This window comes from Drosophila virilis, chromosome 4, assembly GCF_030788295.1.
Source record: "Drosophila virilis strain 15010-1051.87 chromosome 4, Dvir_AGI_RSII-ME, whole genome shotgun sequence".
Classification (NCBI taxonomy): domain Eukaryota; kingdom Metazoa; phylum Arthropoda; class Insecta; order Diptera; family Drosophilidae; genus Drosophila; species Drosophila virilis.
In genome coordinates this window covers 9,064,027-9,090,934 of record NC_091546.1, presented here as the reverse complement: position 1 = coordinate 9,090,934, position 26,908 = coordinate 9,064,027, and the positions used below count along the sequence as shown (strand labels likewise).

General features: G+C 35.5%; 3 protein-coding genes across 8 annotated transcripts; 1 reads left to right on the top strand and 2 right to left on the bottom strand.

Annotated features, from left to right (window-relative positions):
* The first annotated feature begins 436 nt into the window (after positions 1-436).
* LOC6629074 (uncharacterized) lies at positions 437-16,088 on the top strand. 2 transcript variants are annotated; one of them, XM_032438103.2, is made up of 8 exons: positions 437-459; positions 10,831-10,973; positions 11,539-11,746; positions 11,805-12,071; positions 12,131-13,244; positions 13,310-13,408; positions 13,477-13,587; positions 13,645-16,088. In XM_032438103.2, the coding sequence occupies exons 2-8, from the start codon at positions 10,865-10,867 to the stop codon at positions 15,517-15,519; spliced, it is 3,783 nt and encodes a 1,260-aa protein (XP_032293994.1). In that variant the 5' UTR covers positions 437-459; positions 10,831-10,864; the 3' UTR covers positions 15,520-16,088. The 2 variants fall into 2 exon arrangements, with proteins under 2 accessions (XP_032293994.1, XP_002052376.2); XM_002052340.4 differs by lacking the exon at positions 437-459 and adding an exon at positions 8,567-8,886.
* LOC26530854 (uncharacterized) lies at positions 847-4,295 on the bottom strand. 4 transcript variants are annotated; one of them, XM_070209403.1, is made up of 7 exons: positions 4,180-4,295; positions 3,673-3,772; positions 2,715-2,931; positions 2,550-2,661; positions 2,339-2,494; positions 2,101-2,274; positions 847-2,027 (listed from the first exon to the last, which is right to left on the bottom strand). In XM_070209403.1, the coding sequence occupies exons 3-7, from the start codon at positions 2,919-2,921 to the stop codon at positions 1,861-1,863; spliced, it is 816 nt and encodes a 271-aa protein (XP_070065504.1). In that variant the 5' UTR covers positions 2,922-2,931; positions 3,673-3,772; positions 4,180-4,295; the 3' UTR covers positions 847-1,860. The 4 variants fall into 4 exon arrangements, with proteins under 4 accessions (XP_070065504.1, XP_070065505.1, XP_015028867.1 ...); XM_070209404.1 differs by having other exon boundaries at positions 3,673-3,767; positions 4,235-4,294; XM_015173381.3 differs by having other exon boundaries at positions 3,673-3,767; positions 4,180-4,290.
* On the bottom strand, positions 4,407-6,706 carry Haspin (haspin). 2 transcript variants are annotated; one of them, XM_002052339.4, is made up of 6 exons: positions 6,523-6,705; positions 6,165-6,457; positions 5,423-6,090; positions 5,153-5,356; positions 4,792-5,087; positions 4,407-4,713 (listed from the first exon to the last, which is right to left on the bottom strand). In XM_002052339.4, the coding sequence occupies exons 1-6, from the start codon at positions 6,585-6,587 to the stop codon at positions 4,509-4,511; spliced, it is 1,731 nt and encodes a 576-aa protein (XP_002052375.1). In that variant the 5' UTR covers positions 6,588-6,705; the 3' UTR covers positions 4,407-4,508. The 2 variants fall into 2 exon arrangements, with proteins under 2 accessions (XP_002052375.1, XP_032293995.1); XM_032438104.2 differs by lacking the exons at positions 4,407-4,713; positions 4,792-5,087 and having other exon boundaries at positions 5,215-5,356; positions 5,415-6,090; positions 6,523-6,706.
* Positions 16,089-26,908: the final 10,820 nt, after the last annotated feature.

Sequence of the window (26,908 nt, the reverse complement as noted above, 5' to 3'; positions counted from 1 at the left end):
AAAAACGGCGACAGCTCTGCTTCCTCATGCAGGCGCTAAGGATGTGGGTTACAACAGGATGGACCTAAAAACCACATTATGTCAAAATCCAAACTCTTGGACTCTCCAAAGGCGGCTACTCATCTGGCAAGATGTCTCCGACCATTGCCAGTAGCAACTGATGCTCGTGTGCTCCAACTACTCCAGGTCGAAGTTAGGTTCATCCCCTAAAATCAAGATAATGTTGAAATTAGAAACTTAACCAAACCTTGGTCATGGAACTGGCCTTTGACCGTCAGCTGTCTAGTGATAGTCGGTTAAGACTAGACAGCCCGATAAAATTTCTTCAACCCAAGTTGGCGCAGCATCATGTCGAGGAACTTGTTTCGAAGGGGTCGCTCAGCGAACTTAGGAGAAAAGCCGTCAATTGGTGCGAGTCGAGCAAGCCAAGCCCTCTTATGGATTTTGGTAACCCTTCAGGTATGTAACCCACATTTTTATATGGTTTAGAGGCGAGAGTCCACGTCGGCAGGCATAGTCAGCTTATGCTACAAGACAGCTCTAAAGAGCCTTAGTTCGAAAAACAGTTGAACTCCATATACAGAATCCACTGGGAAACTTCTCTGGTATGTCTGCTGTAGTCGTTGTCTGCTTAAACACAATTCAGTTGGTGGCACGATCAAATTGGATTCCTTCTTTAACGAGAGAAATCAGAGTGATTTCCCTTTTTTCCGTGCCTTGCCCATGGAACACGGAGCCTTCCGTGAGATTTCTGTACAATTGCAGTTGATTCTAAATACTACCTTAACTAAATTGACATGTTTAATAGGTTGTAAAGAAATTTCACTTATATTTTTTTAAATAATTTATTTTGTTTTCGTTTCAAAGCAATAAAAATTAGGCTTAGATGTAAATTTGTTGGTATATCTAAACCTAAAAATACATATGTATATACAGATAAAAGAATGTTTACTTTAAATAGTCTTGTTTCTTTTGTTGTGCATTTTGCTGGTTCAGAATTTTCAAAAAAATATATTACTGATCATTTTGGAAAAAGCCCAATTATAAAGCCCCATTATATAGTTAATATAAAATTGTGACAGCCCTAGTTTAAATTATAAATTGATTTGTGAAGCTTCAATTAATAATCAAATGTATACAGTCCTCTTGAATAATACAAATGTTCCCGAACAAAAAGTCTTGCATATAAAACGGGTAAATATATAAATCTCAAATGAATGCGAAAATAATTATTTTAAATGCCAAAAGGTGGAAAAGTCTGTTTATAGCAGGCGAGCAATGCATTTTATGATTATAATCGCAGTTTGCATTGAAGTTATAATAATAATAATAAAAATAAAAACAATACTTGGGTTTAAGTCTGAATTCACTTAATATTACTTATACATATATATATATATGTGTGTGTGTCTAAGTTATACATATATTTATATGTATATATGTATACATATATAATAATTTAAGAAAGTAAGAAAGTCATTATTGATAGCTTAGACTACATAATATTGATACATAAGTATAAAAGCAGTAAGTCGAATGTTTACACATGTTTATGTACATTAATCGAGATTGTAAATTTATCTATAATCCTGGCGTATTTGTCCGGATTAATATAAATACTTTTAAATGTATTCATTTTTTTTTTTTGTAATAAATTTTTGTTGACATTTAATTTTAGTAAATACATTATATGTGTATATATCTTGAATATAATTTAAATATTTAAATGTAGTTGTCATATTAAAAAATAGTTAAAAAGATTACATAATGTATGCTTAGATCTATTGGAAATTTTAAATAGATTGTTTAAACAGTTAACATTAATAATTAGAAAAAATAGCTTTTATAGGTGTCTAAATTTTATATGCGCGTTATATTGATTGCATCTGTTATTGATTCCCTTCTTAGAAGTTGTTTGGTATCATTTTCTATTTCCATTGGCGATATTGCCGTACTGTGATCATTCAAGTACGGTGTGTCTTCCTCTACAATTTTTTCGAGCAGTATGTCGCCGGAATTATTTAGACCTGTGAAACTTTCTTAAATTAGTTCATATGCTAAAAAGCAAACTAATATGATTATTGCGAAAATTTACATTACCATTACGCCCTACTATCTGACCGTTAGATATATTTTCTGTAGAGCTACAATGTACGACTGCGACATCCGTTGGAGAGGGCGAGCCATTGCGTCCGTTTTTTTGCAAGGCGACAGCTTTTCGCGCATGTCGTGTTGTTAATACTCCAGTTTCTACGTCGCGCTCCAGTCGATGTCCTTTAAATTATGCAGATTGTATTAAATTTGGTATGCTTTCATCTAAAGTAGGTGCATATTTTACCTGAACGCGATCTTGTTAGCTGTCGTTGCACATAGTCTTCAAGATCCTCCTCCTCTTTGCGGCTTATAACGCAGTTTAGAATTAACAGAAATAAGCCTAATCCAAGAGAAAAAAGGCCCGTGCATGTGACCTCATTCCACCAAGCAGAACTAGAGCCTATCAATATTTTTATATATACCTATTAAGATTAACATTCTAAGAGTGAGCTTACTAAATACGTTCCAGGACATGGCTTCATCTGGAATAATGCCAGCGCCGCATAAGAAAACTCCAAAAACAATAAATACAATGCCAATATGCAACATTCCGATACTTGATACGACCTAAATGAAAAATCTCAGCATTCATTTCGTATCACCTATAAATTTATATTAACCTGGGTATCTAACATTCCCGGCCCGGCTTTGACCGTATGATGGGGATGGTTGTATTTACGTCTCACAGATCCGCTCGGCGAATGAAAAGTTTCCCCGCTCTCCGAGCTCTGAGTGCTATACCGCCGCTCCTTGGCCCTTTTCTGCTCATCGCGGCGTTTTCGTTGCCGCTTAATCGCCATGGCGGAGTGTATACCCACGGAATGCATTCTTTAATTCCTTCACATAAGAAAGCAAAATAATTGAATCATAATAAGTAAACATTGTATATAAAGATATGTACAAAGTAATTGGATTGGCCTATGCCCCCATGCTTATGTTCTCCTATACCATACGCGAAACGAGAAAATCATTTTTGATGGATGACCGGCTTTGAGACTATCCAAAACTATTTTATGGTATACACATATCGAGAATATTTCACTGTTTTAAAACTAGTCTTGAGATTTGGTATATTCACATAATTTTTATGTCCTTAAAATTTCAAAAAAATCGGACCACAAACATAAGTTGTTTAGCATTAAATTTAAGAGAAATGAAAACAAAGCAACACATGTCTGCAAATCAAATCACCATGGCAACATTTCAACAGGTTTAAATTCAAATTGAATATTTCTTTTTTTTTAGCTGCATATAAAGTTTACTTTCATATATTTCAATAAACACATACATACATATGTACATAATATGTATTGTATCTGTTCATTTGCATACTAATTAATGCATGCAAACAAATGGATTTGCATGCATATGTTATTGACTATATCGATGCATAAATAGATAAAGACACTGCAATGATTTTTCTGTCCAGCGAATGACTTAAACAACCCCTAAAATTGTGTATATATATATATATGTATAAGGGTGACACATATATGTAAATAGTTACATGCAAACATATGCACTTCGCATCACGCATATACATTCGCATACATATGTACACATATGTAAGTTACTTACCTTTCTTTGTACGTTTGAAAAACAACAGCTCTCCGGTTTATTCGCTAATTTGGCATATCAAGCAGATATCCATGCCACTTAATTCTTTTTGAGCACTGTTCTAGTAAAAAATCATGTATATACATGATACATACATACATACAATCATTTGTAAAAAGTTAGTAAATACATACATATGCAAACATAAAAATGTATGCATGTATAAGTTTACATGCATATATGCATAATTTATATGTGTACATATAATATATATGCATGTATGTATACTTATTGAATAAATACGTATTAAATAAACATAAATATACACTTAAACAATTTATATGCATATATATATATCATATCTTTGCTGCATTCTGCATAATAATACATTTCAAATTATGATTCAGTATCGATTTTTTAGTTTTCCTGTGTTTTTTATTTAAATTATTCGTCTCAATTCTAGTTTGCACATATTTGTTAAGTTTAATCCTTAAATTGTAAAACGGCAGTCAAAATATTGTTACATACATTTATGCAATCTTTAAATTGTATATTTTGTTCTTTGTATTTTCTTTTGATTTACACCAAATAACAAGTCGGCCTGTGGGAAATGCTGCACTTTTCACTACAGTTGTAAATAAGTGTCATGGACAGGAACTGAATTCCTTGGGAAAGCAGCTTTGGAGAAAGGGAGCGAAAGCTCTAAAATAGCTTTTAAGCGCAGGGGTGCTACAAAAGTTTAGCCGACAAAAAGCTTTTTCGTTCAATAGAATGCTTTATAAACAAATCAGTATGAAAATACAAAATATATGTTAGTAAGTCTTTAAGAATATAAAAATAAATAAACTAAAATGGACCTATTTAAAGCTATGCAGGTGCCGGACGCAATCAACAGCGCTGCCAAATGTCAAAATGATTTTCTTAAAGGCTTTCAGCTTCTGCATATAAGTTTTATGGAGCTTCGTGTTCACATTTTTGTAATTGACGCCATCAATCAGTTTCGAATTAACATATGATAACCATTGTACATTGGTCTTTGGAGAGTACGTTGACCAATTGTTTCTTTAAAAGTAGAATAAGTGAAGTTATACGTTGGCACTGTTCATATACATTTTCTTATATCATTTTAGTAATACTCACTTTAGCTCATCTCGCATCATGCGGTAAATGTCATATTGGTAGTCGCCTGTGGCCACAAATAAATCGTCATCTTGGGAGAGATCATTATAGTGGCAGCAATCGGCAACAGTTATTCTTGACAATGTATAGTCAATGATGGTTATTTTAATGCCTTTTGATGCAACCGACAAGTCCCTTCCACACAGTTTAAAATCGATTTGCTTCTTGTCTGTTTTCTCGATTAGTATGTTGCCCCAATGTAAATCTCTGTGTTCGAACTGAAAGGCTTCTTCTCCCACTGCTAGTATTAATATTATCTAATGTTGGCACATCGAATGAAGAAAATAGAGTCACATTAACTACTATTTCAATATTAACTTACCTGTTGCAATGAAAAATACGACTGCTCGGCATTTAAGAAGGTAAATGCTGACATATCTTGGCCCGCAAACTTAAGCTCCAAAACTATGAAGAGCTGGTCGTCAGTAAACATTTTTGGATGGTCATTTTCAGACTCCTTTTCCTCGTCATATTCTTCCCAAAGGCTTAATAAATGTTTTGGATATTTCCCTTTGACTAAGCATACCTGCATTGAAAAAAATAATAAGTTGTGTATATTAGTTAAATATTATATATATATTTACACTCTTACGTTGTAAATATCCACAAAACCTGAAGTCGAATTTGTTTGATTTGTTCGTAGTTTGCTCAGCTCTTGAGAAATTATAATTTCGGGCAATATTTGCTCAAAGGTCTTTTGAATTTCTTCATTAACCAAAGCCGTACCCTCAATCGGAAGCACTTTCATGACTATGTCAGTTTTTGTGCTATTCTTTTGTGCATACTTAAATACTTCACCGTAAACTCCTTCGCCAATCTTGCATGGGTCTATCATTTTGCCAGATGCATAAGCTGTGCCAAATTTATACGGCTTGGACTGAGCACAGTACTTCAACACTTCTGTTTCGTAGTTGATTTTCTTGTCAGGTTCCGAAATTTCGCGTATGGGCGCTGATATTCGTTGAGTTATACGACAGGCTACCAAACCTTCCGATGTAACTGCTCTCGGTAGAAATGATTGCTTTGGGCTCAAAACGCCAGACGGCACCTCGTTTATATTTGTGCGTCGCCAGCTGATCAAAGACTTGCGCCATTTTCCCGGCTGAAGGACAAGTGAGGATCTGCTTTGTCTAAAGGCATTTTTGGGTTGCATTAACCTTAAACGTTTATTTTCAACAATCGAGTCACTGGACTTTTCAGGACTTAATGTATTCACTTCAAAGACAACTTGCTTTACGGGCCTCCGCTGTTGCTTGTTTTCTGCAAGATAGAATTAAAATAATTTAAGCGATTTAGAAAAAAATTGCCATTCAAATTGAGTTTTGTAATTTTACCGGTGCCTTTCAATTGATGGTTATCTGCACTTTGTAATCCGTCTAATTTCATGCCAGTAATTGGTGATAATGCGCAATGAAACAAGTTTGAGCTAAGACGCTTCTCGCTAGGAGTTGAGATGGAGTTGCCCCGTTTCTTAATGCCTAATTCATCAGCCGTATCTGTTGTTTTCGGTTTTTGCCAGGAGCACTCGGTGAAGCTCAAAAGGTTTGGACTGGAATTCTCAACACTAGAATCAATATTAAATGATGCCCGCACATTCTTCTTAATTATATTGCGTTCCCGTAGTTGCCTAAAATTAAAATATATTATTTTAAGTAGCATAACAAATGATGCTCTCAACGTTGTACAACATACGGTCTGGGGTCTAACAATCTGTCGAAGGAGTCCTTCCAGGCGTCGTCTGGTAAAGTAGTGTCCATTTTATAATTTGTTAATCATAGAAAACGTCAATTGCTTTTGCATGCTACTATTATAAAATACATTTATATTTGTTTGTTCACAAAACTATACTGTTTCATTCGAAATGGAATCCAAGCGCAAAATGAGGCACTGCTAACGCAACATTGCGTCCTTCTGTTAAGTAATAACAGAGCGATATTATATATCGATATTTAAGATAAGCTAAATAATTCATGGTGCACTTCATATGCAAGCGAGCTATCGATCTCTGAAAACACGCAAGAAAGAAATCAATCACGCCGAATAGCCTTGCACTCTTCCAGGAATGTAGTAAATGTGCGATCTAATTTAATATTAATTGCTTTTATATACAAAAACTCTAACTCCAGACGATTATTTGTAAAGAATATGTATTATACAGAAGTCCAATCGAAACGAGATATGGCACATTTGTAAAGATAATCGTGAACCAGAGTTATATTAAGATATATTAAAAACAATAAGTATTTCATACAAAAGCAAAGGGAAGCTTTTTATATCCATGTCCGTGCGTCGTTTTCTCAGCGAACTAGTATGTCAACTTTAAAGCAACTCTTTATTTGTCATATGTAGGTTCTTTGATCAAATAAATGTTAATTTAGGGGTATATAAAAATAATATTCATTTAGCTACATGCATTATTGAGATAAGAGTCCTCCCCAGGAACTACACATACATAGCTCCATACTTCCATCACAAACATTCAAGCTGCATTCGTGAAGAACTTTCAAGGAAAAAATAAACATGTTCGGATTATGGATGAGATTTTATTTTCAATATTTCAAGACCTTCAATATTAACTACATACAGACTTTGTGTGGCCAGAGATACTTCCTTTGGCCTGCTACATTAATTTGCATCAAGCTAATAATAAGATTTTAATGCTCTTAAAATCGGCATACATATGCGGAGGTTAAGATTGTAATAGACCACAGAAATGAGTTTGTATGTTTGAGGGTTTCTCTTTTTAATTGATGTGAGTGCACATGTGAGTGCAAGTTTAAGTAATATTTGTTTATCTTTACCAGATTTGCTGGCATTGCTCTTTTTTTTTTTTTTTACATTTGCCATTGAATGCAAAATATAAATTCATTTGATACTTTTCATACTTCAGCATTTGTAATAGCGGCATTTTTCTCTCCGTCGCAGCTGAATTTCTGTTTATACCCTGAACACATTGTAAATGGCTAAAACGGGTATGATGGGCTTGTTCAAATGTATGGCAACAGTCAGAAGAAAGTATTTGAAAACTTCAAGCATTTATCTCCAGGTTTGTCTGTCTACAAAATCTAGAGCTTGAGGAGGAGGAGGAGGAGAAGTTGTTGGGAGTGGAGGAGGATGAAGAGGAAAACGAGGTGTTGATGGGGGAGGAAGAGGTGGGGGAAGGAGGACGAGGAGGGGGAGGAGGAGTGGGAGGAGGTGGAGAATGAGGAGTTATGGAGGAGGAAGAGGAGAGGAGGGTGAGGAGGAGGAGTGGTAGAAGGAGGAGGAAGAGGAGGAAAAGGAACTTTACATTTCTGGATGACTTATAATTTTTATAAATTTGATAAGATTAAATTTTACACCCCCACAATATTTTTTTTCTGTCGAAATCCAAATTTTGGTATGGATTTCGGGTGAATTGATATGTGGGACTCAGTATATCTAAATACACACCTTAAAATTGTTTTATTTGTAATCAAGCTGAGGTTTTTGGCTAAAGCTTGAGTTGCTTCTGGTTTTGGTATCAGAGAAGGTTCAGGATATCTTTTAGTCGGGCATTCCCGACTAGAACACACCTACTTGTTTTTCGTTGTAATTGTCGGCCAAGAGAACATGGAGTATTATTTTTTTTTTTTTGTTTTTACGACGTTGGGACTGTTGACAGACAGTCGAATATGAAACTTGAATTTGTTTCGCATAGACCGTTTATTATTTTGCGTTTTGCATTTTCAGTTTCAGTACATTATCGAGCTTTCATCGGGCAACATATCAAATCGTGTCAAATGCTTTTCCTATATATACATTAAATGTTTGTAAAACATATACGAAGAGCGGATAAAAAAACAAATTTTCAAAATATATCAAAAAAAATGTTATTTAAAAAAACAATTGTTTTTTTTTTGCAACTTCGCCTCTAAAAAAAAAAATATGTGCCTCAATGTTACACAAAACATCTGCCAATAAAACGAAAAAAGTGCATTTTACAAGTTTAACTGGGTTTTAGTTAATTTGTGTTAAAAGTGTTATGACATGATATTATATTAAACTATTTAAATTTCCTGCTGCCACAAACAACAGGTAACATGCATGTCTATATTCATATATATATATATATATATATACGGGGTATAAAAGAAATTTTAATCACATGAACAGTTTTCAAAAAAAAAAAAAGCCTATTCAAATAAATAAATAAACAGCTTTTATTATGTTAATACTTATATTATGTGTGCATGTTGATGTGTAAAATTTAAATACTTATAAAAAGACAAAACGTTTCGCTATAAGCATTCTTTCCAGCTTTATTTTAAGAACTCGTCTGTGGGCGTTTATTAGCCGAAACTCAGCCAAAATATGGAATTCATTTGCAGTTCTTGAGTGTTCTCTATGCGAGTTGCGACAATGATCATTTTGCTGAAACATATCTAAAACGAATTTCATTTAAATAGCGACGTATTAATTAATGTAGAAAAGTGTTAAGAATTATTTATAACAACGCCATAATGCACATCTAATTTGTTGTTTACAAAATATACATATATATATATATATATAAAATATAATTGAATTGAACAACATGTTGATCCAAGTTGCCATATCAATTATGTTTAAAAAAAGATTTTGTTGGATTTCGCGCATGTAAAATGAAATTACGATGGAACGAATCATTTCGTTGCGCTGCAAATAATAATGAAAACAAGCTAAAATGTTTGCGTCGGAATTGTTCGACCAAGAGATGATATCTTCATTCAAGATTTTCCCTCTATATGAATAGCTTCAGTGCTTATAGTCTGCTTTTTTTTTTGTGGGATTTTCAGTGCAAATTTATGGCACACACATGCGTGCATATAAATAACATCTATGGCTAATTTGAAGAAGTTTTCTCACTCTCTCAATATTGTGAAAAATTGTATTGTCAAGTATTCCCTCAAGTTTAAGAGCAAAGCTTAAAACCAATTCTCAAAATCTCAATTTGATTAATTTTATGAAAATTGAGTAACATATTTCATATTAAGTCTACTTTTCAGATATCTAGCCTTTTTTGGAGATGAACATTTAGACAAAAAGGGGTCGCAGATGTTTCTTCTATTTTATTTTTTTTTAAACCATTTTCAATGGGTTCAGCTTGTAATAAAGTGCGCTAAACTTTTCTAAGTTCTATTCGTCACAACAATAAACGGATATGACAAAGCTGAAGAAATTTAAAAGCGTTGCGAATGTCACGCGAAATACTCTGTTCGCTGTTTAATAACTACTTAAAATTGATAGAGATTTAACAAATGGGCAACTACCTTCAAAACTGACCTTTGAGCAGAAGTTAACTTTAGCGTTGACCCCTTTTCCAAAGGAAACAACAAAGTATTCAAGCTTTAGAGCAAGGTATTGCGATAACCTTAGGAATGCTCGATAGCTTTTGGAATATGGGCAAAGGGTTTGATTCTTCAGCTCGGATCAGGACACCTATGGAAATGGATTGATTAATTTTTCCCCAGTTAGTTCGTCTGTCTTTCGTTCGATCTTATGTATAAAAGCATCCATCTCAGAACCTATAAAAACGAGAGACTTGAAATTTTGCTTATAAGTCTTTGTTTCAAGCCCTCGATAAAATCTAATACTTTTAATTACTTTTAAGTTGAATGTTTTATGTGACACAAGATTAAGTCCAGAAAATTTTAATAAAGAAAGAAAGGCTAAATCTTGAGCAAGCGAGCCTTAAGCTGGATTTGCTTCTGGTTTTGTTAGGACAAAGTTTGAGGTCTATTCCACTCGGGCACTTCTGACTAAAGCTTTGTTACTTGTTTATTATAATTAATATTATTATTATCATAATCATATTTATATCATAATCATACACACTTATGTACTAAGGTGTGCGGCATTTATGTTATCAAGCATATCAGAGAAGAATCGCAAACAAATGCAAATATTTGATTTGTCGCCAGATTTTACTTGTTTTATGATCATTTTGCTATTCTATTACTAAAAAAAAAAAAACGATTAATAACATATTTTCTTACACAGTGTCAAAATTGCCCAACTGACAAACTGCCTCAACATGCATTTCAAGCAAAAACATTTGCTTCTCATCCAAGGAGTTATTCTTATTGTCACGATGTGTCTACCTGGCAATAGCGAAGCACACAGTAAATGTATTGAAACAAATCGTAAGTAAACGTAAATTTACACATTTCTGTGTATAAAATAAGTATTAGCATTTTTTGAGTACGTCAGTTATCGTTTCGCTTTGAGCGAGTAGGTGTTTTGATATGGAGACCCTTGCTGAAGGGAAGTTGCCAAAGGGAAGCAAGTTTATCTGGGCGTGTGAATTAATTAATCAATTACACGTAAATAAAACCAAATGCGTATTTGCTGTGTAAGTGAATTATTTAATTGCTTACGCCAGCACCAAGCCCCTTCAATCGCGAAATTGCACAAAAAATAAATGCAGAGACAAGAGATTCTGATAAGAACGTAATTTATTTTTTATATATTTACTCTGGATTTATTGAACACTTTGCATATGTAATATTAATTGCGTTGTTTATATTATATTAACTATGTTTAATTTTTTTTTTTCGATGTTCCCTCTTATATATACAAATCGTATCATTATAAGTATTATATAAAAACTATTGATAAGCCTATTAATTTTAGTTTTAGATGCAGTTTAGCTCGAATACGATTATATTTGGCAAAAACTGACCATAATTGTGCTGAACTTGTTTTTAGAAAACGCTTCGATTGATACAATTGATTCAACTATGGGATTTGGTATTGGTCTTCAGGTGACAAATCGATCGACGCATCAGGTGATGACGCGTATATTTTATATGTTTTTGACGGAGGTACTCAATTATAAAGACGTTCAAATCATTCCAATACATTTTACAAATTCATCGGATCCCCGCAATCCGTTGTACACATTGGATTATGTAAGGTAAGCAAATATTTGATTTAATAATGTATTTATAATACCTTTTTTTCAAATTTTCTAGAAGCTACAATCGGTTTCATAATATAGCTATGATCAATTTGGAGGTCTGGATGCCCTACAGTGTATATAAGCATTCGCACGAAAATATCTTCAGTGCCGGAGCGTCTATAACTCCCGGTCGATTTGGTTGGTTTGTGCCCAAATCACAAATCTCGACAAATACAAAGAACTGTAGCTTGCATTACGATGTCTTCAGAGATACAAACAATGAGCATTATTCTCTATACATAATGGATGAAAATATAGCTCAGTTAGTGAGAAATAAAAGGTTAGAAAAAGAACGTAAAGTTGCCGAATAACTATTTAATATTATTTCTTTGAATATAGTGTTGAAGCATATATAAATCCGAACTGTGACAAAATTGTATGCTCAACGCTTTTGGCAGAGTGGCGCAATGATTCATATTTTATTGAAACCCATTTAAGGGAGAGCTTTCTAAATGTTATTTGGCTGGGATTCGAATTTAAAGATACGATTGAGAGGCTGGCTCAAATATATGAAACAAATTACCCACAGGGACAAAAAAGATTTATAGTCTTACATTGGATGCCTTCGGAAATAATCGACGCTGACATCAAATTCACCCAAATAACATTACCCAGATGTGAAGATTATATATACTTGCAAAATTCGAATTGTCGCTACGAACTAACTCCGATCCTTAAATACTATGCACGAAGCTTGGCAACCGATAGGCGATTGATGCACGCGCTTCGAGCATTTTACATAACAGACAAGCAGCTCGAGTACATTCAAAAGGAATTGAGTATTCAGAGAATGAATTCCATGGATTCGGAAATCATTTATAATAATGTTGCCTGCAATTGGCTGCGAAACAATTCTAAAACGCACAGCAACTGGATATTACCCAAAAAGGTAACAACCTTATCGATTGGAGGCATATTCCCCATTAATATTACGGATCGTGGACACTTGAACATAATTGGAGCAACGCAAAAGGCAGTTGATGCAATCAACAAAAATAATACAATCTTACCAGATTATCATCTGGAAATAATGATTAACGATGGACAGTGCAAGTCGGACATGGTCATGAAGGCATTTATACATTATTTCAATGTACCAAATATGCTGGGAGTATTGGGACCTGCCTGCAGCGAAACTGTGGAGCCCATAGCTGGAATTTCCAAACATTTGAATATGATGGTTATGTCGTATTCAGCCGAAGGCGCTTCGTTTGTCGATCGAAGTGCGTATCCGTACTTCTTTCGGACCATTGGCTCGAACAGCGAATATGTCGATGCGTATATAGAGATAATGCAGCAATTCGGTTGGATTCGGGTCTCGACACTGACCGAAGACAGCCAACAATACACGGAGTACATGTCGCGCATGGAGAGCAAGCTGAGGCTTCATAATTTCACATTGGCCTTTAGTCGCAAGGTTCAAAGCGATATAACAGCTGCCGATATGAGAGAGGTACGTGTTGAGTCACATGCAAGTCTAATATAATAATTAAAATATATACCATATGTACTTTCTAGCACTTGGGTAAATTGAAAGCAGCGCACTCTAGAATCATTATAGCCGAACTTCAAAGCGCCAATGCAGCTGTTGCCGTATGCGAAGCTATCAAATTGGGTGTAAGTTTTCTTATTCGTTCTTTGTGCGGCGAATCAATAATTAACCATTTGTTTATTTTGCCTCGCAGATGACACAGGTTGAAAATTATGTCTGGTTTTTACCCTCATGGCTATCGAAAGACTTTCAAATGTGGAGCTATAAAGTCAATAATCGATGCACCGCCGAGCAGCTACGAAAAGTAAGCAGTTTTTATTCAAATGATAGTAATAATAATAATATTCTTTGGTGCTTTTAGGCGATCGAGGGACACTTTAGCATAAGGCACACGCCGTTCGGTGCGCCAGATGCCAAAATGCAGGAGGGCATATCTATAAGCTCCTGGCTGAGCTCCTATAGGACCGAGTATCCAATTTTTTCCAATTATGTTGGATTTGTGTACGATGCCGTGTGGGCCTATGCTATTGCAGCGCATAAATTATTGCAGAACGATTTGTATGCAATTAACAAATTGAGATCCAAGGAATTTGCTAGCCAATTCGCCAAACACATTTGGGCAACAAATTTTGATGGCTTGTCGGGCAACGTGAGATTCGGAGAAGGCGAATTCGGCGGCTCACGTATAATTGACCTCGATATATTACAATGGAAAAATTGGACTTATGTGAAAGTTGCAAATTTCAAGCCCAATGTCGTGGGCAAAGGAGCAAATGTGCACATCAGCGGAGGATATTTATCTGGTTTGTCAAGCAAAGTGTTTCCCGCTGAAGTGCCCGAAGATGGCAGATATGATTGTAGATTTTCGGGCTTGGCACGGTTTTTGCAAGTGAATTGTGATGTGTCCTCGATGATATTCAGCATTTCCATGTGCCTGCTGGTAATTGTGTTGATGTCGCTGGTTTCGTTTTACTTTTGGAAACAGCGTTATGACCGCAAAGTGAGGCGATCAGCGCAAATAATGAAAATGTTCGGCATCGACCTAATTTCGCCATCGCGAAACAAAATCAATACCTTGGACAAATGGGAAGTGCCAAAGGAGAACGTTGTGGTCAATCGACGATTGGGCGAGGGCGCGTTCGGCACGGTGTACGGCGGAGAAGCCCGGCTGGGCTCCGACGACTGGACAGCTGTGGCTGTGAAAACGCTTAAGGCCGGCGGCGCCACGGAGGATCGATTGGATTTCTTGGCCGAGGCCGAGGCTATGAAGAAATTTAATCACAAAAATATTATAAAACTGTTGGGCGTCTGTTTGCAAAGCGAGCCGATCTATACAATAATGGAGTTCATGCTATATGGCGATTTGAGAACCTATCTGTTGGCCAGAAGAAACATGGTTAATGAGAAAATAACCGATGAATCGGATATCTCATCGAAGCGGTTGACCATGTACGCCATGGACGTAGCCCGAGGCTTGGCATATCTTGCAGAACAAAAATATGTGCATCGTGATATTGCGTGCAGAAATTGTTTGGTTAATTCGCAGCGAATCGTTAAAATAGGCGACTTTGGCATGGCCAGACCCACTTTTGAGAGCGATTATTATTGCTATAATCGAAAAGGTGTGCGAAAACTCTTTCCGGTGCGCTGGATGCCGCCGGAAACGCTGTCATTGGGCATATTTACGCATGCTTCGGATATCTGGTCATTTGGGGTTGTACTTTTTGAGGTTATATCATTTGGATCATATCCGTATCAGGACTTAACAAACAATCAAGTTCTTGACTTTGTCAAGGCTGGCAATACCCTGCAAATTCCGAGCGGTGTCAAGCCACAGCTGGAGGGTCTTTTAAAGGCCTGTTGGAGTCAGGATGCGAGTAAACGCCCCACAGCCCTGGAGATCATTGATTATATATCTACCTATCCACGCCTGCTGACTCCATCCCATGACTTTCCCGGTACGGCGGTTCACTTGCCAGAGTCCGATTGCGACGAAGTGGAACTTCTAACGAGTTGCCGTCAGATTTCACCACCAAACCACGAACCCAAATTGGACATATTTGACCCACAAAACGAGAAGCTATCGGATTTCGCAGAAAATGTTGAATCTGGTGCTTTGAGTGTGCCTCTCAGTAGTAATGGTTCCTTTTCACCTACCACGCCGGATGGTTATAGCATAATGTCTCCACTCTTAATGCATCAAGTTGATGCAAGTTCTAAAACTACAAAAACATAGCTGTATATTTGACAAAACTTCGGAATTTTTAAGCCGCCAAATGCTGTAAGTAAGTTAATTTTCAATTATAAGATTAAGCATATGATATATGATTGACTCTGTCAGGATTTAGGTAAGAACTATATACTTCTCGAAATCAACAGTAAAAAAAAAAACATTTGGCTTTGTTGGTCTTCTTTTGAAGAATTGTTATTTAAACTATTAACCCAACTCGCCTGCGATTCGTATCAGAATCCCATTGTTTATTTGCTGAATAATCATCTTAAAAATATCTGAAAGATTTCATAGAAATACATCGGAGCCGTAAAAATGTTGCGAAAGACAAAGAAAATTTTGCTGCATAGCATAATTAATTTAAGCATCATTTAAGTACTGAAAGTTAAGTCTACCCTTTAAATATTAATTAGAGATATCATAATATATATTCTCTATAAATCTATGCCAAATAGCTTTATAAGCTGGGCTGTTTAAAATATAAGCAATTGCATTTAAGACAGTTTTTTTTTTACTTGAATAAAGTCAAAAACGACATTTTCTGTGGACAACTCTGATGAAACAACAAAAGAACAATAAAGTTCTTGAACTATATAAAATCTGCATGTACAAATTTCACTATGTTCCCTATATAAATCTCATCAACATCGGATCACGGAAAATTAGGTTCTTGTGAGTAAAACTGTTTTATTTTTAAAGAAATCTCGACTAATTTCGACATTTCTTAGCTTCACTACCTTTATATAAAATCGTTATTGAGATATTTTACCTTACATATAATACAAATCTTATCGCATTCATTAATATAAAGCTTCATAGTAGGAATCAGAGAAAACATTGGCTTATATGATACAAAATTCTGTTTTCTAAGATATTTTTTGAAAACTAAGTCTTTACAAGATTCACCATAAAAATAAGTCAAATGTATTGGAATTAAATTTTCAAGTCGAATCGAAATGTGGAACACGTCCGATAATATATTTTACACACACATACATACATGAATAATCACATTTATGTACTCACACTTCGAAGTGCGATATTCGCAGCTTTGAGGGATTTAAAAGAGTTTTTTATATTATTCGTCGAGTGAAAGAAGTTATAAAGTTAGAATAAAATAGAAGCAACTTCAAAATTAACCATGCCAACAAAACACACACACACACACACAAACGTGTGTGTATACATACATGCACATATAATTATTATTGTATGGAAGCACACTCTCTCGCCCACACACATATTGTAAATCCGTGAATTAAGAAACAATCATAATAATCGCACTCAGCGCACGTAATTATAAAATCCACATAACGGAACGAGAAATGTTCGGGCCTAGCTGCAGCTACAGCCTCAACCATAAGCTCCATTGCAGACTCCCTGCCTTTATCTACGTCTCCGTTAACGCCATGGCTGCCGCCGTAGCAATTGCTGTGGAAAGTGCACAACGACATTATGTTGCGCTCTACCGCGCTAATGCAATGGTCTATCATCAACGTCCAGAGCTAGCATATAAAAGCACGGAGAGAGCGGGAGAGGTTGAGATAAAAAGAAAGAGAGAGAGAGAGAGAGAGGTGGAGAGAGAGGAAGCAGAGGTAGAGCGAGGGCGAATAAAGCAAAGGGACCGAGCAGAAGGCTACAACCGCGTTGGATGCAATTCCACAGTCATCATTAGTTGTGCTAATGCACCGGAGTTAGGGGGAGGGACAAAGGAGGTACTGTGTTATCGCAGCAGCAGCAGCAGCAGCTGCAGACTCTGCAGTAAAATTGTCTCTGTCAGATGCAATTCGAAACCAAACGAATGAAATTGTTTCATGTTACACAATAAAAATTCTATATGAAACCAAAACAATGGGAAGGTAAATAAATGCGGGATCTGAGCGTTGACTCTAAATAAAAATATTTATAACACACTCCTACACACACACACACGCACACACACACACACATACACTTAGGTATTAGAGCATTATGTTTGGTAATATTTTGTTTGCTGCACAGTGGTCGATACACATAAATTATGAGACGAAAAAAAGTATATATATATTGGTCAGTAGATCTATCTATATACGTCTGCTCGTATGAATAAACTGGTCGATCTCAGCGCCATATGGTCCTTCAAGTGCCCGCGCAGTGTTAGCTTTTGGTAAAATTATCAGAAGCTTGCTCTGTGTCCATGCTATCGTTAAGAATCGATAACGAAATTTTGTTTTTGAAGAAGGATTCGCATACAGGTATAGATCAGGTATAGATCAATTCGAAATGAAACAATGTGAAGAATATATACATACATATGTACATGTAATGGCAGGAGTTAACACTATCCTGTTAATTAACATATTACGATCTATCGATAAGCTAGCTTATCGATATACACAAGTCATCTTTTGCTAGTAGTCGGTTTTGGTCTGCACAAGCGTCAAGTGGAAATTATTAATTAAATAAGCAGTAGAATATTAAAAATTATAATATGCAATTCAATTGCAAACACGGCCACGATCGTCGAATTCTACGAATAATCTATGGCGTAATAAGATATATTGCATACAACTTAATAAAGAGCTGTTAACTGAGAAGTTGTCAAAGAAAACGTGTGAATGTGCTTACATATTGTGCGTGTTATATTTTTAATTCTACAAATATAATTGTAATTGATGCGATTTTAACATTGACACTGGTGATCATTATCGTCAAAGTATGGCCTTCAGCAGCTAGTTAATTGGTGCCGCGTTTAAAACAGGAAGTGTTGGGCTTAGTTGCTAAGGTAAAAACCAAATGGAAAATTCGTTAGCAAACAGTTATTCCAATTGGAACCATGAATTGGATATTTCAGGTAAAGTAATATTTTGTTTTTTACCAATTGGGAATTACATGGATAAATTTCATTTGACTCAGATTTGATTTATCTCATTTGTATCAAGTAAAATCGATGCAAACAGGTATGCTCGACTACAGAAACCTCAGTACCCCTCAGTCAATATAAAAATGTTGTTTTAGGCACCACGTACTAAATTCTAATCAGAAAATGCAGTACAAAATGGATACTATAATTCTTATGTAGGTATTATTTGCAAGGTAATGTTGAATAACTCCTTTGTTTGTTGTCCGATCTTCATAAACGGCCCCAAGAATCGAATATGGACATGGGTCAAAATTTACCACCCCCATAACTCGGTCAAATCTCATCCGATTTTCACGAAGTTTGGTTTTTAATTCATGGTTTTACCTCTAGAAAAATCGGGCATTAAAATCTGAGCACCGATTTTTTAGTCGAAATTCATGTCCAAATCTTACCCCAAGATTGGAATATGGACATGTGTCAAAACTTACCACCCCCATAACTCAGTCAAATCTCATCCGATTTTCACGAAGTTAGGTTTTTAATTCATGGTTTTGCTTCTAAAATAATCAGGCATTAAAATCTGAACACCGATTTTTTAGTCGAAATTCATGTCCAAATCTTACCCCAAGATTCGAACATAGACATGGGTCAAAATTTACTACCCCCATAACTCGGTCAAATCTCATCCGATTTTCACGAAGTTTGGTTTTAAACACATGGTTTTACCTGTAGAAAAATCGGGCATTAAAATCTGAACACCGATTTTTAAGTCGAAATTCATGTCCAAATCTTACCCCAAGATTAGAATATGGACATGGGTCAAATCTTACCACCCCCATAACTCAGTCAAATCTCATCCGATTTTTACGAAGTTTGTGTTTAAACACATGGTTTTGCTTCTAAAATAATCAGGCATTAAAATCTGAACACCGATTTTTTAGTCGAAATTCATGTCCAAATCTTACCCCAAGATTCGAACATAGACATGGGTCAAAATTTACTACCCCAACTCGGTCAAATCTCATCTGATTTTCACGAAGTTTGGTTCTTAATTCATGGTTTTACCTGTAGAAAAATCGGGCATTAAAATCTGAGCACCGATTTTTTAGTCGAAATTCATGTCCAAATCTTATTTTGGTTTAAACACATGGTTTTGCTTCTAAAATAATCGGGCATTAAAATCTGAACACCGATTTTTTAGTCGAAATTCATGTCCAAATCTTACCCCAAGATTCGAATATGGACATGGGTCAAATTTTACTACCCCCATAACTCGGTCAAATCTCATCCGATTTTCACGAAGTTAGGTTTTTAATTCATGGTTTTACCTCTAGAAAAATCGGGCATTAAAATCTGAGCACCGATTTTTTAGTCGAAATTCATGTCCAAATCTTACCCAAAGATTCGAACATAGACATGGGTCAAAATTTACCACCCCCATAACTCGGTCAAATCTCATCCGATTTTCACGAAGTTTGGTTTTTAATTCATGGTTTTATCTGTAGAAAAATCGGGCATTAAAATCTGAACACCGATTTTTCAGTCGAAATTCATGTCCAAATCTTACCCCAAGATTCAAACATAGACATGGGTCAAAATTTACAACCCCCATAACTCGGTCAAATCTCATCCGATTTTCACGAAGTTTGGTTTTAAGCACATGGTTTTGCTTCTAAAATAATCAAGCATTAAAATCTCAACACCGATTTTTTAGTCGAAATTCATGTCCAAATCTTACCCCGAAATTCGAACAGAGATATGGGTCAAAATTTACTACCCCCATAACTCGGTCAAATCTCATCCGATTTTCACGAAGTTAGGTTTTTAATTCATGGTTTTACCTCTATAAAAATCGGGCATTAAAATCTGAGCACCGATTTTTTAGTCGCAATTCATGTCCAAATCTTACCCAAAGATTCGAACATAGACATGGGTCAAAATTTACTACCCCCATAACTCGGTCAAATCTCATCTGATTTTCACGAAGTTTGGTTCTTAATTCATGGTTTTACCTGTAGAAAAATCGGGCATTAAAATCTGAGCACCGATTTTTAGTCGAAATTCATGTCCAAATCTTATTTTGGTTTAAACACATGGTTTTGCTTCTAAAATAATCGGGCATTAAAATCTGAACACCGATTTTTTAGTCGAAATTCATGTCCAAATCTTACCCCAAGATTCGAATATGGACATGGGTCAAATTTTACTACCCCCATAACTCGGTCAAATCTCATCCGATTTTCACGAAGTTAGGTTTTTAATTCATGGTTTTACCTCTAGAAAAATCGGGCATTAAAATCTGAGCACCGATTTTTTAGTCGAAATTCATGTCCAAATCTTACCCCAAGATTCAAACATAGACATGGGTCAAAATTTACAACCCCCATAATTCGGTCAAATCTCATCCGATTTTCACGAAGTTTGGTTTTAAGCACATGGTTTTGCTTCTAAAATAATCAAGCATTAAAATCTCAACACCGATTTTTTAGTCGAAATTCATGTCCAAATCTTACCCCGAAATTCGAACAGAGACATGGGTCAAAATTTACTACCCCCATAACTCGGTCAAATCTCATCCGATTTTCACGAAGTTAGGTTTTTAATTCATGGTTTTACCTCTATAAAAATCGGGCATTAAAATCTGAGCACCGATTTTTTAGTCGCAATTCATGTCCAAATCTTACCCAAAGATTCGAACATAGACATGGGTCAAAATTTACCACCCCCATAACTCGGTCAAATCTCATCCGATTTTCACGAAGTTAGGTTTTTAATTCATGGTTTTATCTGTAGAAAAATCGGGCATTAAAATCTGAACACCGATTTTTTAGTCGAAATTCATGTCCAAATCTTACCCCGAAATTCGAACAGAGACATGGGTCAAAATTTACTACCCCCATAACTCGGTCAAATCTCATCCGATTTTCACGAAGTTAGGTTTTTAATTCATGGTTTTATCTGTAGAAAAATCGGGCATTAAAATCTGAACACCGATTTTTAGTCGAAATTCATGTCCAAATCCTACCCCAAGATTCAAACATAGACATGGGTCAAAATTTACAACCCCCATAACTCGGTCAAATCTCATCCGATTTTCACGAAGTTTGGTTTTAAACACATGGTTTTGCTTCTAAAATAATCGGGCATTAAAATCTGAACACCGATTTTTTAGTCGAAATTCATGTCCAAATCTTACCCCAACATTCGAATATGGACATGGGTCAAAATTTTCTACCCCCATAACTCGGTCAAATCTCATCCGATTTTCACGAAGTTAGGTTTTTAATTCATGGTTTTACCTCTAGAAAAATCGGGCATTAAAATCTGAGCACCGATTTTTTAGTCGAAATTCATGTCCAAATCTTACCCAAAGATTCGAACATAGACATGGGTCAAAATTTACCACCCCCATAACTCGGTCAAATCTCATCCGATTTTCACGAAGTTTGGTTTTTAATTCATGGTTTTATCTGTAGAAAAATCGGGCATTAAAATCTGAACACCGATTTTTTAGTCGAAATTTATGTCCAAATCTTACCCCAAGATTAAAACATAGACATGGGTCAAAATTTACAACCCCCATAACTCGGTCAAATCTCATCCGATTTTCACGAAGTTTGGTTTTAAGCACATGGTTTTGCTTCTAAAATAATCAAGCATTAAAATCTCAACACCGATTTTTTAGTCGAAATTCATGTCCAAATCTTACCCCGAAATTCGAACAGAGACATGGGTCAAAATTTACTACCCCCATAACTCGGTCAAATCTCATCCGATTTTCACGAAGTTAGGTTTTTAATTCATGGTTTTACCTCTATAAAAATCGGGCATTAAAATCTGAGCACCGATTTTTAAGTCGAAATTCATGTCCAAATCTTACCCAAAGATTCGAACATAGACATGGGTCAAAATTTACCACCCCCATAACTCGGTCAAATCTCATCCGATTTTCACGAAGTTTGGTTTTTAATTCATGGTTTTATCTGTAGAAAAATCGGGCATTAAAATCTGAACACCGATTTTTAGTCGATTTTCATGTCCAAATCTTACCCCAAGATTCGAATATGGACATGGGTCATAATTTACTACCCCCATAACTCGGTCAAATCTCATCCGATTTTCATGAAGTTTGGTTTTTAATTCATGGTTTTATCTGTAGAAAAATCGGGCATTAAAATCTGAACACCGATTTTTAGTCGAAATTCATGTCCAAATCCTACCCCAAGATTCTAACATAGACATGGGTCAAAATTTACAACCCCCATAACTCGGTCAAATCTCATCCGATTTTCACGAAGTTTGGTTTTAAACACATGGTTTTGCTTCTAAAATAATCGGGCATTAAAATCTGAACACCGATTTTTTAGTCGAAATTCATGTCCAAATCTTACCCCAACATTCGAATATGGACATGGGTCAAAATTTTCTACCCCCATAACTCGGTCAAATCTCATCCGATTTTCACGAAGTTAGGTTTTTAATTCATGGTTTTACCTCTAGAAAAATCGGGCATTAAAATCTGAGCACCGATTTTTTAGTCGAAATTCATGTCCAAATCTTACCCAAAGATTCGAACATAGACATGGGTCAAAATTTACCACCCCCATAACTCGGTCAAATCTCATCCGATTTTCACGAAGTTTGGTTTTTAATTCATGGTTTTATCTGTAGAAAAATCGGGCATTAAAATCTGAACACCGATTTTTTAGTCGAAATTCATGTCCAAATCTTACCCCAAGATTCAAACATAGACATGGGTCAAAATTTACAACCCCCATAACTCGGTCAAATCTCATCCGATTTTCACGAAGTTTGGTTTTAAGCACATGGTTTTGCTTCTAAAATAATCAAGCATTAAAATCTCAACACCGATTTTTTAGTCGAAATTCATGTCCAAATCTTACCCCGAAATTCGAACAGAGACATGGGTCAAAATTTACTACCCCCATAACTCGGTCAAATCTCATCCGATTTTCACGAAGTTAGGTTTTTAATTCATGGTTTTACCTCTATAAAAATCGGGCATTAAAATCTGAGCACCGATTTTTTAGTCGAAATTCATGTCCAAATCTTACCCAAAGATTCGAATATGGACATGGGTCAAAATTTACTACCCCCATAACTCGGTCAAATCTCATCTGATTTTCATGAAGTTTGGTTTTTAATTCATGGTTTTATCTGTAGAAAAATCGGGCATTAAAATCTGAACACCGATTTTTAGTCGATTTTCATGTCCAAATCTTACCCCAAGATTCGAATATGGACATGGGTCAAAATTTACTACCCCCATAACTCGGTCAAATCTCATCTGATTTTCATGAAGTTTGGTTTTTAATTCGTGGTTTTATCTGTAGAAAAATCGGGCATTAAAATCTGAACACCGATTTTTAGTCGAAATTCATGTCCAAATCTTACCCCAAGATTCAAACATAGACATGGGTCAAAATTTACAACCCCCATAACTCGGTCAAATCTCATCCGATTTTCACGAAGTTTGGTTTTAAACACATGGTTTTGCTTCTAAAATAATCGGGCATTAAAATCTGAACACAGATTTTTTAGTCGAAATTCATGTCCAAATCTTACCCCAAGATTCGAATATGGACATGGGTCAAAACTTACCAGCCCCACAACTCGGTCAAATCTCATCCGATTTTCACGAAGTTTGGTTTTTAATTCATGGTTTTACCTGTAGAAAAATCGGGCATTAAAATCTGAACACCGATTTTTAGTCGATTTTCATGTCCAAATCTTACCCCAAGATTCGAATATGGACATGGGTCAAAATTTACTACCCCCATAACCCAAATCTCATCCGATTTTCACGAAGTTTGGTTTTAAACACATGGTTTTGCTTCTAAAATAATCAAGCATTAAAATCTGAACACCGATTTTTAGTCGAAATTCATGTCCAAATCTTACCCCAAGATTCGAATATGGACATGGGTCAAAATTTACTACCCCCATAACTCGGTCAAATCTCATCTGATTTTCATGAAGTTTGGTTTTTAATTCATGGTTTTACCTGTAGAAAAATCGGGCATTAAAATCTGAACACCGATTTTTAAGTCGAAATTCATGTCCAAATCTTACCCCAAGATTCGAATATGGACATGGGTCAAAACTTACCACCCCCATAACTCAGTTAAATCTCATCCGATTTTCACGAAGTTTGGTTTTAAACACATGGTTTTACCTGTAGAAAAATCGGGCATTAAAATCTGAACACCGTTTTTTAGTCGAAATTCATGTCCAAATCTTACCCCAAGATTCGAATATGGACATGGGTCAAAATTTACCACTCCCATAACTCAGTCAAATCTCATCCGATTTTCACGAAGCTTGGCTTTTAATTCATGGTTTTGCTTCTAAAATAATCAGGCATTAAAAACTGAACACCGATTTTTTAGTCGAAATTCATGTCCAAATCTTACCCCAAGATTCGAACATAGACATGGGTCAAAATTTACTACCCCCATAACTCGGTCAAATCTCATCCGATTTTTACGAAGTTAGGTTTTTAATTCATGGTTTTACCTGTAGAAAAATCGGGCATTAAAATCTGAACACCGATTTTTTAATCGAAATTCATGTCCAAATCTTACCCTAAGATTCGAACATAGACGTGGGTCAAATTTACTACCCCCATAACTCGGTCAAATCTCATCCGATTTTCACGAAGTTTGGTTTTTAATTCATGGTTTTACCTGTAGAAAAATCGGGCATTAAAATCTGAACACCGATTTTTAGTCGATTTTCATGTCCAAATCTTACCCCAAGATTGGAATATGGACATGGGTCAAATCTTACCACCCCCATAACTCAGTCAAATCTCATCCGATTTTCACGAAGTTTTGGTTTAAACACATGGTTTTGCTTCTAAAATAATCGGGCATTAAAATCTGAACACCGATTTTTTAGTCGAAATTCATGTCCAAATCTTACCCCAAGATTCGAATATGGACATGGGTCAAATTTTACTACCCCCATAACTCGGTCAAATCTCATCCGATTTTCACGAAGTTTGGTTTTAAGCACATGGTTTTGCTTCTAAAATAATCAAGCATTAAAATCTGAACACCGATTTTTTAGTTGAAATTCATGTCCAAATCTTACCCCGAAATTCGAACAGAGACATGGGTCAAAATTTACTACCTCCATAACTCGGTCAAATCTCATCCGATTTTCACGAAGTTAGGTTTTTAATTCATGGTTTACCTCTAGAAAAATCGGGCATTAAAATCTGAACACCGATTTTTTAGTCGAAATTCATGTCCAAATCTTACCCCAAGATTCGAATATGGACATGGGTCAAATTTTACTACCCCCATAACTCGGTCAAATCTCATCCGATTTTCACGAAGTTTGGTTTTAAGCACATGGTTTTGCTTCTAAAATAATCAAGCATTAAAATCTGAACACCGATTTTTTAGTTGAAATTCATGTCCAAATCTTACCCCAAGATTCGAACATAGACATGGGTCAAAATTTACTACCCCCATAACTCGGTCAAATCTCAGCCGATTTTCACGAAGTTTGGTTTTTATTTCATGGTTTTACCTCCAGAATAATCGGGGTCAGACATGGGTCACTCGGTCGAATCAATCCAATCAAGTAAATGAATAATTTACAAAGTGAAATAGTAGAATAAATATGATAAAATAAGAACAAACCTTACAAATTTGAGTTTCTAGATATAACGTAGATAGACTCAGGATAGGGCCATACCGATCTAATACACATAGTTATGGGGGTATGGATATGACTGCACATTGAATTGTTGCATATATAAAAATATTTCATCATCTAACTGAATTTGTTGATTTGCTATTGCAACACTTTTGACAATTAACAGCGGGCAGCTAATCGAATTATACTGCAGATAAATGTACATAATGATGTGCATATACATATACATATTTACTTGGCTTATGTAAACGAGGATGCTTCCAATTACTTTGACCCTTATAGTCGTAGTATTTGTCGTTCTTCTTTTTATTAATGTGGGGTTCTGATTGTTGTGGAAAGTCCGTCTACATCCTTGGCTGTGGCAATCGAAGCGCTTTCGATGTGTGACCCAGCTGTTGTTGCCTTGATTCCCAAAAAAAATATCGCTGCCGTTTAAGTGACAATACTCTCGGCTACTGTACTATGGGCAATTCGTATGTATTTTTGGCAAAAATTTTAATTTTTAAGCTGTTTGGCAATTTACACAACAGCACAATGTAATATGCAATCAGTAATTGCCTTTTGCCTTTTCAGTTCGAATAAATATATTGCAAATATTTAAAAGCGTACAGGAAAATAAAATTAAACTTTAACTTACAGTAAAATGTATCAGCTTTTGTTTATCAATACATAGATTTGGCGAATATATCATTTGCAGGAATCCCCCTAGTATTATATATTATTCGCGGTAAACGGGGACAGACATAACAGATGCACCTTAAAAGTAAAAATTAATTAACTTAATGTTGCAGTTGAAGAGGCAACTTGTTGCTTGTCATTTCAAACTTTTTGCTACATAAAATTTCATAAGTAGACACAGATAAT